The sequence below is a fragment of the Coturnix japonica genome, chromosome 34 (assembly GCF_054131305.1).
Source record: "Coturnix japonica strain WE chromosome 34, WE-NBRP24, whole genome shotgun sequence".
Taxonomy (NCBI): domain Eukaryota; kingdom Metazoa; phylum Chordata; class Aves; order Galliformes; family Phasianidae; genus Coturnix; species Coturnix japonica.
The window spans coordinates 4,362,414-4,376,506 of record NC_140696.1 but is presented as its reverse complement, the minus strand read 5'-3'; the positions used below and the strand labels follow the sequence as shown (position 1 = coordinate 4,376,506).

General features: G+C 44.6%; 1 protein-coding gene across 1 annotated transcript in view; it reads left to right on the top strand.

The window, feature by feature from the left end:
- CLMP (CXADR like cell adhesion molecule) overlaps positions 1-12,952 on the top strand; it is a 34,777-nt gene extending 21,825 nt beyond the window's left edge. Inside the window, exons 2-7 of the mRNA XM_015884061.3 lie at positions 5,257-5,414; positions 6,094-6,295; positions 7,048-7,215; positions 7,554-7,676; positions 9,064-9,205; positions 10,327-12,952. Coding sequence (XP_015739547.2) covers positions 5,257-5,414; positions 6,094-6,295; positions 7,048-7,215; positions 7,554-7,676; positions 9,064-9,205; positions 10,327-10,621 — 1,088 coding nt within the window. The 3' untranslated portion in view covers positions 10,622-12,952. The remainder of the gene's footprint in view (positions 1-5,256; positions 5,415-6,093; positions 6,296-7,047; positions 7,216-7,553; positions 7,677-9,063; positions 9,206-10,326) is intronic.
- Positions 12,953-14,093: the final 1,141 nt, after the last annotated feature.

Genomic DNA, 14,093 nt, shown 5'->3' with positions numbered 1-14,093 from the left:
CACATGTGGTTCCAATTACAGGGGACCTCTGCAATGCGATGTGGATATGGACGAGGATAGGACGACCTCTTTCCTTCTGACACAGCCAGCCTGTCCCTGCGGGAGCTGACTGTGAGCTCACATATTTCTTGTTTGAGACGCTTGTGCTTCACAACTGAATTCCTGAAATCAAAGGGAGGCGGAGGGGAGCGGGCTGCAGGCAGCGTGCTGGGGGGCAGCTCCTGGTCACTTGGAGCACGCGAGCTCTCGGGAGAAGGAGACCTCTGGCCTTTATGGCTCTGCCAGCCAAGGAATACAGAAAGCAGATGTCCCAGAGCACAGCCTTGGCTGAGTTAATTATCCTTAGGAGACTTACAGCCGCCCCCAGCTTTTCCTCCCTTGCCCAAAGAATGCAAAATAGCTGTCTGTAAGAAAACACCATTTTATGTTTATTCTGGCCTAAAATGCTGTCAGTGCAACTAGACGTTAGGGCTAGCATAGGCCAGTAGTGGACACAGGATGTCAACCTTGTGGGTCCTCCTTATAGCTCAGGCACAACCCAGTGTGGCTATTTGCTGGGCTCACTTATCTACAGAAGGAACTGCAGGAGGTTTGGAAAGGGAGATGAGCTACAGGACTTGATGTGCAGGTCTGTCCTATCACTGTAATTATTGAGGGGGGAAAGAATGATCTGTTTGTCAGTGGAGGAAAAACTGTAGAATTAGTGTCTGTTGTGTCATTGATACTTCAATGATTGGAGCTTCAGAATCACTCAGGTGTGAGATTTTTACTCCAAATACAATTCCGTGCTCAGAAAAGCATCCAGCCTCCTATTTAAGCATGTAAAACTCAAAACCTGTCTGTTACAGAATGCTCCAGTTGCATTCCACAGTGCTCTCACAAGCAGTGAGAGCTGGCTCTGGTTTTTCCATGAAGCAGCTTAGTAAATCTGTTCCTACAAGGCAGCAGGGAGATGGGGCTCTAACAGATGGGAAGTCTTAAATTCCTGGCATGAAGGAGTGGTTCAAAGTTGCAACACTGCAGACCGAGCTGTGCTTTTGTGTTTAACTCTCAAATGTTGTTCTTATATGTATCAAGACAGAATACGCTGTCTTTAAATCCGTGCATGGGATCATAGAATCACCACAGTTGGAAAAGACCTCCAAGATCATCCAGTCTAATCATCCACCTATCACCGACGCTTCCATACTAAACCACATCCCTCGGTACAACATCTAAGACACCCATTTAGCACATATGTGCACGATTATTCAGCTAGAGAAACGTTATCTGTCTGGATAATTCTGCAGACAGGACTGTAGGGGTGGGTTAATGCTGTTTAAGCAGAAATCTGGGCTTTGAGAAGAATGCGTTACTCAGAAGACTAAAAGACCAAAACTTCCTTTATAAAAAGACCACATTTGTGGGTAGTGGGATCAGACCAAGGTGTGCAAATAATTCCTTTTATAGGGTCCCAAGGAGGACTCAAGAGATTGGACTATAAACGTATTGCCTATGTTTGAAACTATTTGTCTTTAGCAAATGGAGAACCTATTGCAGTTGGATTGGAAGTTGCCCAGACAGTACTACATACTACACAGTGCTTAAATGACAGCCTTCAAGACTGATGTTTCCAGAACAAAGTCAGGTTAGGTGACTGCCCTGGGATGACCCACGGTGTGAAGAGTTCTTACTTTTAATGTTTGCATTTAGTAAAGCCCTTTTAAAACCTGGCTTAACTTAAGCAAGTGTTTATACCTCACCTCACCAACTTGAGCCTAAGGAATGGGAGTAGAAACACAAGCTATAATTTTCCTGTGACTCAAGACATCATACACTAGAAACAGACCAAGGATTCCTGCAGCTTCAGGGTTTCTTTGGAAAAGTTACGGTCACCAACTCAAGTTTGTCTTATTGGATAAAAAAAAAGCCAAAATAAATATAAAAAGACAAAAAAAAAGGTGTTAAGTTTAGCTTTAAAAAGTGCTTCATCAGACAATTCCCAGCAGCAAGGACCCATTTTTAACACCGAGTGATCTCAGTGCTGGTGTGGTTGGGGCCAGGTTGGAAAATCTCACTGTGGATTTCTTGTATCACAGTTCTCTGAAGCTTTTATGGGCGCTTCTTTCTAAGCGTGGCAGTTAGGTGATAAAGCACGGACTTTTACTTTTGAAAGTAACACCTATATTGAGCGTTGCTCCCTAATTCATCTGCCTTCCAAAGCTAATGAAAGATTTAACTCTGGAAGCTTTTTAGCTTTTAGCACATGAACTCGCCTACAAATAATTTCAGCCAAACATGTATTTTCCATCTGATCCTGTGTGCCTGTTCTGTGCCTGACATCTATGTATATTTGATATTATCAGATGCACGTGAGTTTTTGTGGCTATATGCATATACTTGTTAATGGATGGCCATGAAAATAAGTCTAGCTTTCATGATAGCACGTGTGATTGTATTCAGTATGAAAACACATCTTTGTTTGGTCGTAATTAGGTGAGGTCTGCTGGCCCACAGTTGCACTGAGCTTGGTACTTGCATTGCACTACAGCTGACCTGCTTTTATCATAGAATCATAGAATAGCCTGGATGGAAATGGACAAAAATGATCATGTAGTTTCAACCCCCAGCTATGTGCAGGGTCGCCAACCACCAAACCAGGCTGCCCAGAGCCACATCCATCCTGCCCTTGAATGAATGCATATTCATTTTTACTTGATTTATGTTTGCTTTGGCGTTCTTAACAATGCTTGTTGGTCTGGAGTGTGCTGGGTGACTGAGCTATTGTCTTCTGAACAATGGTGCACTGCTGGAGCATGATGATGATACAGGAGATCCACAAGCCAATGCTTTGTGGCGCTGCTGCTCTGCAAGAACAAACTGACCTCCCCCTGCAGTCATGCAATGTGTCTGAGTAAGGCCTGAGTAAAGCTGAAGCAATTCCTGAATTACTGTTCGTGGCAGAGTCCCACACAGGATGTGGAACTGGAAGAGGGTTTTTGGGTGAGAAGTGCAGAGCTTGCACACACATTGCCTTATTGAGCAAGGCAGTAGGTCTGACTTTTGGGAAAACCATCCGTTGTCTGTGCTGTATCCGTGGTCTGAGTGCAGGGCTGCTCTGGATGTGCTCTGCCCTCGTGTGGTTCTGGAGCTCTGAGAGGGGCTGCTCTCATTTGTGCTTCAGCCCTGCTTGCTGCAGTGATACCCACACTCTAAATGCTGTGAATGTCTGTTCACTTCCAGCCCTTTTCAGATGCTGCACTGGGCATTTCCACAACTGGTACCTTGCATTAAGTACTTCCAGCAATCCATATTTCAAGCTTCCTTTTGACTTTGCACAGAGCTTGGATTTCTTGTAGAGTTTGTGGGCTTCGAAAACAATAAGGACTAAAGGGACATGTTTTTTGAATAGGAATGTCAGCTGTGTCATGGAAAAGCAGGCAAGCCCTGTGCCTGGTGGGCACTTATTGCCGGGGCTCAGTTTGAATCTCAGAGCACATTAACTGGGGGCAACAAGAACAGAATGCGATGTGAGCTCTCCTGAAAACAGTCTGTCCAAGCCGGTTTGCTTATTGCTGTTACACTCCATCAAAATGCAATTTATGATCCTGACCCAGGCATCAAATGTAAAACTCCATTTTAAAATCCAGAATACCTTGTGAGATCTACACAAAGCCTCAGAGCCCTGCTGGCGCAGCCTTTGAAGCTGCTGCAAAATGTTATGTGAATGCTCACGATTGTGGCACTTTAATTAAACTTATTGATCAGTCATCTAGTGAGTGTCAGCATGTTAATGAAGGCAGCCGGCAGCAGTGTGGCTGCAAGAGAAAGCAGGCATTTCCCTTAGCAGAAGGTATAATTGTATTTGGCAGATGGAGCTTTGAGCCCAGTGAACCCAGTGATAAACTGGATTAATTTTCCCTTTAAAGAAAGCAACTAATGTGGCTGAAAAGGAGCTTTCGTAGCCATCAATTCATGCAGAGATGTGTGTAGAGGAGAAGGGTTTAATCCTTTGCAAGACTCTTCTTGTCTTCTCTTTCCAGGCGTTTTTATACACGTGCACACATGTAGAAGCTGATGCCTTTGGTACAAGCACTTAACAGTATTGATTCAATATCAGGAGCTTGAGATGTGACAACCGAGAGGCAAATCTGAGAATAGGAGCAGGAGAGAGGAGTATTTTTAGACCATGCTAGTCCTGAGGAAACAGAAAAAGCCGACACAGCATCTCTTTGGATGGCGTTTTTGCTTCTTTTTGTAGTGAAAAGTAAAGGCAACGTTAAAAATCCACTGCTTGAATCCAAGTGCAGGAGCAGCCTGTGTAACTGCAGCTGTTGCCAGTAATCTCGCTACGTAATCACGGCATTGTGCATTGAAATACACACGTGGAGTATATCTTCCTAGCGCTGCCAGCTCAGTTTTAATCAGCTTCGTGTTAATTGATCTAAGAACCAGGAGATTTCACGTGAGAAAAAGCACTGATTATCAAAACTGGGAGATGTGCAAAGCCAAGAGCCGGCCCCTGCTTCGGTTTGGTTCCAGCAGGAACCAGGATACAGAAAAAGGCTCCGATTGAAGCAGCTCCGGATGCGCCACCTCCCGGCTCTGGGTTGGGGCTTTGGCTGTGGCCGGGCTGTCACACTTAATAACGTGTGAAGGACTCGGCTTCCCTCTAGTGGTTCTCCTGGGTAATTTCTTTTCCTTCTCAGTCTCTCTTTGATCATTTCTGAGTTGGTTTTTTTTTGTTGTTATTTCGATGCTGCCATTGAAAGACCGTTCGCTATTCTGCTTAATGCCCTTGTTCCCAGGCTGGTACCTTGTCTGCAGTGATAGGGAAGAGACTAAGCACCATCAGGCTAACAACAAAACCATGACAGATAGGGGTAAAGCTATGGGCTGGGAGAGTCTTCCAGACTGAAATGCCATTTCTGAATTAAGGGGATAAAAGGTGAGGGCAAAAACAAGGAGATAATCTGCAACTCTGATTGCAATGGGGACATAGATGCATAGATGAGCAAAACGATAGTGTGACTTCAGTACTGACAGCTCTGGAGTGCAAAGCCATCTGTTCTTCATGCTTCAATATTGGTGTGAAATGATCTCCTTGTGTACGTATGAACATCTCCCTGAATCAGCTGCAATCTGTGCAGGAAGTCAAGCTGTTGGGTTTTCTTTGATGCCACGAAGCATACAAGGAAGAATGCAGCGAAATCTAAGCTGCGAGCACAGAAATGGATCCTTACTCACAGCCTCTGACCACCAGCATTTATCTTTCAGCTTCCTGTTCTGTCTGGCTGGCTGAGGCTCAAACTGAATTTAAAAGAGTGGCCGAAGAAAACGTGACTTTGCCTTGTCACCATCGCCTGGGCCTCCTGGAACAAGGCAGCCTGGACATTGAGTGGCTGCTGCACACATCTGAATCAGTGCAGAAAGCGGTAGGTTCATCCACGATCTGCTGGGCAAACAGCCCAACAGACCTATTGCTATGCTGGTATCAATAGCAGCCATTGGTTTAAAGAGAAATCTGTGAACTCCTTTGCAGTTTATACTGAGAAAGTAAGGAGAAAACCTAGCTGATGTGTTTAAAGTGTGTGAAAGTGAAGTAATCACTCGTCCTGTATTAAGGAGGTAGTGATGCAACTGTGTTTTCCTTAGATCAATGGTATTATTTTATCAGTCGTCTCCAGATAAACTCAGAAGTGCCCTTTGGGCTTTCAGGAATTCTATTTCATAGGCACAGGCTTTGAAACCTTGGGGGGAAGGAAAAAGTATAGTCATTAAGTACTTATAAAATCGGGTCTGCAGTAACTTGAATCAGAAGAATGATTACTTTGCTGTTCATGTTGAACCCAGCCACAATCAGTGGCTACTTGTAGCATCAGATGATTGGTGCTAGTACAGATGCTCAAATATGAACCCTTAGTGCAAATATAGTTCATGTATCAGCCTCAGATTTGAAATCCAGGTTTAATTTTCCACCTTGCTCTGGGCTTCCTGGTTGACCCTGGGTAAGGCATTTAGTGATACAGGACCTTAGCCTGTAGATTCTGGAAAGACTTTGTTCTGTTGTTCCATACAGAAGTAAAATTACAGCTGTCCATCTCTGCTCCTCAGGTGATCACCTACTCTGGAGGCCACGTTTATGATGACCTGAATGAAGAACAGAAGGGCCGTGTTTCATTCACCTCCAACTTCCGTGCTGGAGATGCATCTCTGCAGATCATCTCCCTGCAGTCCAGTGATGCAGGGAAGTACATATGTAAGGTGAAGAATGCTGGGCAGTACGAATGGGCTCACATCACCCTGAATGTTGTAGGTAAGATCACTTTATCATTCTTTCAAAGACATATAAAGATATATAGATATCTAGGCATATTTCCTGTAGGGAGATTCATTACATTAGGGTATAAATACACACAGACATCTCTTGATCAGGTTTCATTAAGCTTGTATCTGCTTTTGCATATTTTGGCATAGGACAGAACACAGGAAGAGCCCAGAGAATTACTTTGTGGTAAGCGTAACCCACTTGCAGCATCTCCTTTCTAAATTATCCTATGATCTCATCATGCAAACTAGAGTGATATCCTAGCAACCATCACTCTGTCCAAAACTCTTGCTGAGGACTCTGTGTCCCTGAAGCCCAAACTGACCCAAGTCAGTGAAGGTGATGAATAAGCCACTGGAGTTAGCGTTTATCTTCCATGATTCCAGTTTATTGCTTGGCATTTGGAACCTGTTATCACTCCGTGTAAGTCCTGCTGTGACCCATCAGATCATGTGGGGAGAAGGAAGAAATGGAGGAGCAGGAAAGGATTTCAGGGAAAGGATGTTCTCTAAAGAGAATGCCTAGAAGAAGGCTTTGATACAGCTCCATTGGCACATGTATCCATGAAGCAGGCAGACTCAAAACAGAATGTGTTCTTTCTACTTCCTACACTATAATGCTGCACAAGGTTACAGTTAAAGTCCACTGACAAACATCACTAGTGTAAATAATAATAATTTTAAAGGGTTTTAAGAAAATAATCTGCTGTGTGTGCACAACCTGTGTTCTGTTTTGTACAGAGAAACCTTCCAAGCCCAAGTGCTGGCTAGAAGGAGAGCTATCAGAAGGGAAAGACCTGTTCCTGCAGTGCCGTTCTTCCTCTGGCACTGCACCCATCTCCTACCGGTGGCAGCGTATAAATGAGGAAGATGAGAAAGCTGAACATCTCCCACCTACATCAAGAGTCAGTAAGTCACTTCTTCTTAAAGCTCTCCATGTGCTGAAAGCCACATAACCACCCACAGGCACACTGTGTGTCTGCCTTGGAACCGGGGAGTGCGTGCTGGCAGTGAGAGCAGTGCTTTACCAGAACTTGACTACAGCAGGATGCTGTATTGGGCTCCACCCTGAGCAAGGAAGTGCACAAGTTCTCATGTTTTGCAAAAGACTGAAAAATAGTGTTTCCTGAGTTATGGCTGATCTTGAACTGATTTGATCTGCAAGTTCAGTGCTCATTTTTGTGTCCCATCCATCCATTTTTAGTCTTTTTTTGATTAATGTGAGTGTTGTTTTTTTCCTGTTTCAGACATTTCTAATCCAGGTCAAGTCTTACTGAAGAACCTCACTCAGATGAGTACAGGGTTGTACCAATGTATGGCCACCAATGAGGCCGGACAACAGAGCTGTGTTGTTCGGGTAACAGTGCAGCGTGAGTATTGCACATAACTGGTCTTCTCACCTCTGTATAAGCAATGTAGGTCCTCAGCTGACCCACTTCTCTGCATGAGCCCTGTGCCACACCTTTGCCCTTTTGTACTCCAGTCACATGGAACAGTTCTCAATTGCTCAGCAGTGTTTCCATACAGCCTGGAGTGATAAATGCTGTTTTGGTCTGTTAGAAATACTGATCTGAGGAATGACCAACAAAATTCCTTGCTGCATTTGAAACAGCAAGCTATTTCCAGGCAGCCCACAAGGGCTGTAATGTGCGAAGGGAAAAAGCAACTTTGGGCACAGCTTGGTTTTAATCCAGATTCAATACATTTGGCCCAACCAGTAGAGAATAAAATCGGTATCTATATGATTAATCACATCAAAGGTGTGTGGTATCTGCCTATGGTGTCTTTGCATATGCATGCAAGGAAATGGGTGGAGTTGAGCACGGGCATTGACAGCAAATCCAACCAAACAATGCAGTTTGGAAAGCTTTTGTGTGTAAATCTCAGGGGAGATCAGAGCCTGAACTGCTGAAACGAACGACTGCTGACAGAGATTGCTTCTATGGAGTTTCCATAGCTTTGGAATGTATCTGCTGAGCCAGGACTGAAGTAGCTGCATTAAGGTCATGCAGCAAGGAAAACCTGCTCCCCTCAGGCATCTGAAGTGTCCTGGCAGCTTTTATATCAATTGAACTGAATTGGTTTACAACCTCATTTCGATTTGCTAAAGCCTCCACAGGGACAAGCCCTAAGGAAACAACTTACAGCCAAACCCAACCTAGCTGCCCTTATCAAAAGGTTTCATGCAGGTTCAGCCAAGGGCTTAGAAACATTGGGAAGTGCTGTTTCATTAACCTCCTTATTTTGAATGAAGAAATGCCTTATATTGGCACAGCACAGTTTTCCTTTCTCCCATCCTTTCTGTCCCTCTCGGGTCACTTTTTTCCCCTAAAACTGAACAATTCACTCAATAAGCAGACAGAGAACATTTGAGGATTCAGACCTCATGGGGAAATATCTGTAGTTCACTCTTGCCTTCAGAAAATTGGTACTTTTCTTTGAGCGTGGGTTGCGCTGTCTGCCTCTATTATGCTTTTTGTGGTTCTGGGCTCTTACATAAGGATTTTTTCCTCCCCATCTCAGTTGTGACTCACAGCTGAAAGCACAGCTCCTGTGATCCCACCCTTCTAGAAGAGAATACTTTTCTCAGTATTATCTCGTGTATTTAAGATAAGTTGGCTCAACCGCATTGAGCCACTTAAGTAGTCTAAATTCTGATTTATAAATGCAGATATAACTTCTAGTGTGAAACAGAATGTGTCTGTTTGGCCACTATTGAGTGTTTACCTGTTAATCTCTTTATTTTCCTGACAACAGATGCCCAAAATATTGGCATGATTGCTGGAGCGGTTTGTGGTGTCGTGGTGGGACTTTGCCTCCTGATCCTGGTGGTGAGGCTGACAATAAGGAGGAAAGAAAAGAAGAGGTATGAGGAAGAGGAGGCCCCAAATGAAATCAGGTAACACCTTTCCCTTAATCTCCTGTTTTTCAGTTTCCTGCACACCCAACATGCTCCAAATTAACGTCTCTTTTCACTCCAGGTTTCAATAACCCAGGCACTGGTTTCATTCCATAAAGCTTTTACATTCCTGAGACATCACTGACACTGTTAAGATTTCTGTTGGGAATTTTCTAAGGTTCTCATGGTCTTTCCTGAGTCTTCTGAGCAACCGTGCTCAGGGTGAGAAACCCCCTGAGCCTCTGTGTGCAGAGCTGGGAAGCCTCACCCCTGATTAAGAGTCCTAAGAACACTGACACATGTTCTTTGAACTCATCTGTCCCATGTGTGTGAGCTCTGCCACTCACTCCTCTTGGTCTTCAGCCAATTGAGCTCAGGGAGCAAAGTTATTATATATATATATATATATATATATATATATATATATTTCCAGGAATGAGGTTTAGCTGCTCCTGTCCCTAAAGAACCCTCTCACCTCATTCCACCTTACTTCTGCCTGCCCTCATACAACACCCACCCACGTGTAGTTAAGCAGGCATCTTTATAATCCATTCAGCAGCTGATTACTCTGCTGGTGGTCAGGTTGCTGGTATGGCCAGCAAGAAGGCAGTCTCTGCTCATTGCTTCCCTTGCATTTCTTGTTCTCTTTGCTTTCAAACCTTGCTTGCCTTTTTATTCTCATCTGAGCCTCTTTCGTCATCTTTTCACACCTCTCCTCTCTCTCTGGGCTCAGTTTCTGTGCTATTTTCACTGCTCGCATTTTTTAAACCAGTAGAACAGGTCTCTGCTAATCCTGTATAGGTAATTTGTCATTATGAATAAAGATAACAGAGCAGACAGTTCTGAGCTGTTTGCACTGACACCAGGCATTTGTTCCGCGGACTTCAAATCCACACACAAAGAGCCAGTTGTGCACACATGTATTCTAAAGCCATTTGGCCAATAGCTCTGCAGAGCTACAGCAAATTCAACCTACTGAGTTATGTTGCACAGAATTCAAGGAAGCCTTGCTAAATGTGGACAAATGTGTCTTGTTGAACCTCAGCAAGCAACAATTGAGCAGCAATTCAGGGTAGTAAAATGTGTAATTGTTTCTGTTCTTGTGGTATGTTTGATTGCAGAGAAGATGCAGAGGCACCCAAAGCTCATCTTGTCAAGCCCAGCTCCTCATCCTCTGGTTCCAGGAGCTCACGCTCGGGTTCCTCCTCAACCAGGTCGACAGCCAACAGTGCCTCTCGCAGCCAGCGGACTTTGTCAACTGAAGCTACACCCCATCTGACTCCTCCACAGTACAGCCAGAGGGAGGTGGGAGGGAAGGAAATGGAGCCAAAGAAAGTCGACTATGCCAACCTGATGAAAATGGGAGCCACGTTGGTCATGGTGCCTGCCCAGAGCCGAGCGTTCCAGACCGTGTGAGTGCTCTGACTCCATCCAAAAACACACCACGTACCACCAGCCACATAGGAATTGTTAGATTAGCTAGTTACCTCCCTGGTCAGCTTAATTTTAGTCACCTGTGACAATTCGCACCACAAGAAGCCCTCCCACTCAACTCTTTCATAGCACTTGAGGTTCAGAGATGGATTATTTTTTGTTCTCCTGTTGTTAAAAGAAAGATAAAATTGAGGGGGAAAGGGAGCCTTCTTTTTCAAGTACCTTTCTAGAAAGCAGAACACTGAGCATCTTAAAACTACAGCTGAAAACAAGGTCAGCTAAGCGCTGTATGAATGAAATGAAGCCAAACCTCAGGACTTTTTAAAAGGGATCAACAGAGATGGAAAGATATCTGGTATTCCAAGTGAGGTTTAGGGGGAAGGGTCTTTTGTACTGTTACTGGAGAAGCTTCCAGATGAATGCATGGTCTTACCTGGAGATTTCAAGGCAGTTCATCTGCTGAAGATACTCTGGTGGTCAACCTTGAAGGGAACTGACACACGCTTGCCTATTTTCTGTATGCAGCCTTCGAGGGAAACACTTCTGGGGGCTGCAATTAAAACAGATAGGAAAGGTCAAGAGATCCAGTAGTACAGAGCCTACAAGTCAAGGAAGATACTTCAGCCTCCATGCCAAGGAAGCAGAGATACTTCAATTGCTAGGATAAGACTAATGATGCATCCAGGGAAATGCAGCCCAGCTGCTTGTATGGACAGCACTGAAAAGCTGCAGTAACTTCACCAGAGTTGTATCTGTGTCACGCGAGCCTTAGTGAGATGAGAACTGAAGCCAAAATGAAGGCATGCCTCAAAAACTGAGAGCTGCTAACCAACCAAAAAGCCCAGAGGATGGATTTGGAAGATGTGTTTGCTACAGCCAGGTTGTGAATTCACCAGTGTTGGGGTGAACCATATAGAAACCTCAGAGAGCTCTTCATAAACTGAATATCAGCATTCCTGGGCTGACCTTCACACATCCAGGTAAGATGGAGTAAATGGGAAATAGGGACAGGATTCCTGTAGGGGCAGATGGTCCCAGAACTGTCTGTCATTTATACTTTCCTCTGAAGGACTTGACTCTGACCACTGCTACACAGAAGACACTGAGCTTGTAGATTCTAAATCCTTTTCTGAGACCCCATCATCCCATTTATTTGAGATTTTAGAAGGTCTGACTGAAACGAGGCCATGTTTGGGCCACTTCCCTATAAGAAATAGGTTTCAAATTAGCCCTATACCACCTGAAAACTTCTCTTCCTAAAGCAATCACCATCTTCATCACACATACTGCTTGCTTTCTGTACTGCAGTCAGCACAAACCACCCCCAGAAGGCCAAAATACTGTTTGTTGTGAGGGGGTGGGGGGCATTGAGCCACTAGCTGATAGAAGGGAATCAACAGCTGTTTAATAAGCTTTTACTTTCACCAGTATGAGACACTGGGTCATTTTGCCTAGGCACCATTTCAGAGCCACATTCAGCTGTGCTCTGGTTGGAGGTAGCAGCTGCTCAGTGTCTGACTCCTCTTTTTGTAGGCCCTGAAGGCATAGGTGCTGCTCCTGAGTTCTTCCAAAGCATTCCAGGTCTAAGACTTGTGAAGGTTTGTGGTTTTTAAGTTTGCTGACTGTGATGTCACCTGTGATGCAGATTACCTGCAACACCTATTCTATGAAGAGTAAAGCAGGAGTGAGTTTCTCAGCAAAGCAAACACCCCAAGCAACCTCATTAATACAAAATGAGGATAACAGTCCAAACAGTCCAGCTAGTTACAGCCTAAGTACCTAATACTGGAGGCTGGTTTGAGTCACAGGCCAGGCTTGCAATTAGCAAAGGGTGCTGTGCTCCATTGCAGCCTGGGGGCTGCTTGGTGCCAGCAAGCAGAATTCCCCCTATCCTATGCCCAACAGCCTCTTCCCTGGAGAAAAGAGTTCATTTAAAAGGTATCTCATTTCCAAAGGGATGTTTTCTGGGCTCCAGAAAACCAGGAGTTGGACAAGGGAAACAAATGAACCATAAGCCAAACTTGATTGTGTAAAATAGCGTGTTTAAAGCATTTACTGTCATATACCAGTTATTACTAGTGTGATTAAATGCATACAATGTTATGTAGCTTTCTTATGTCTAAGCAGCTAAACTGAGCTTACATCTCTTCTACCTGCTATAATTGGTGTACCTGTACTGTGTCTGAACAACTCAGAGGAAAGCAAATATTTATTATTGATTCCTTTGAATCAATGATTTCATATTATTATTTTTTGGTTGTTTTGTAAATAAACGAGCTGCAGCTGAAGTGCTACAGCTCAACTAAACCCGTATCCATGCTCCATCTTCTGTGCTAAGAGATACTGCATGCTGTCAAGTTGAATCCAAGGGAAAAAAGATAGGGGTAAAAATAGTATTTTTAAGTTAACGAGAACTATGTGTATATTTGTGTCAAGATTACAGCTCTTTTTCACTCTACATTATGCAACATAGTGTGAAATCTTGGCTGTGTTGGGGTGAATTTGGACTTTCACTCAACTTACCTGAGTTGCTATGGCTGAAGACATAGGTGCTGCAGGCTAATGTGGTAACACTGCCAATGCAGACACAGCACTGATAACATCTCCCAGCTCTCTCCTACTCCCACATACACCATCTTGCAGCTGAACCACCCAGTGCCTTTCAGCTCCTCTCTGTGCATGAGATGGCGACGAAACCCTGAGTGTCTTTCAGACACAGCTGAGATCTTGGCTGCAGATAAACACTTCCAAGCAGCTCACAGGACCCTCCAGTCGCAGGGATGTGGGTGGAACACAATATGGCTCCAGTTCATTTCTCTTACAGTGATTTCAGCCTTCTTTCTCCCCGGGGGGGTTGTTTTGCAAAGAAATCACACAACATCAGCAATTTTCTCTACTGAAACCTGTAAGTTGCAACATAAGGCAGTATTTAAAGCACCATGACAGCAGTGGGCTCATATAGGTGTGTCCTATGTGATGATGGGGCCATCCCAAACCCTGCTGACATCCCAAACCCTGATGAAGAGCAGTTGTGCAATGGGCTCCTTTTGTTCACTATCAAGAACCTGGGGTTATCTTGAATCAATCTATTAGGCCTTTCATTTTTGCACTGCAGTGTAAATAGGCTATTTCAGCCAAATGTGCTCACAGCATTTCATTTCTAACCCACTCCCAAATGCCAGCAGGGCTATTCTTAGCTCCTACTGAAGCACTACAGCAAGGTTGAGGCTGCTTTCTCTCAAACCCCGCCTTCCATGCTTGAAGGCCACGACCCCCCCCAGCTTTCCGCCGCCATTTTGCCTTCTCTGCCCCCTCCCACTCCTGCTGCCCATCATCTCTCTCGAAGGCTCTGATTGGTTCCCGCCCGCACGAAGCCCCGCCCCCTTCCGTTGCGGTTAGGGAGTTGGGGGGGGGGAACGTAGGGGAAAGCGCATGAAGGTTCGAGAATACCGGC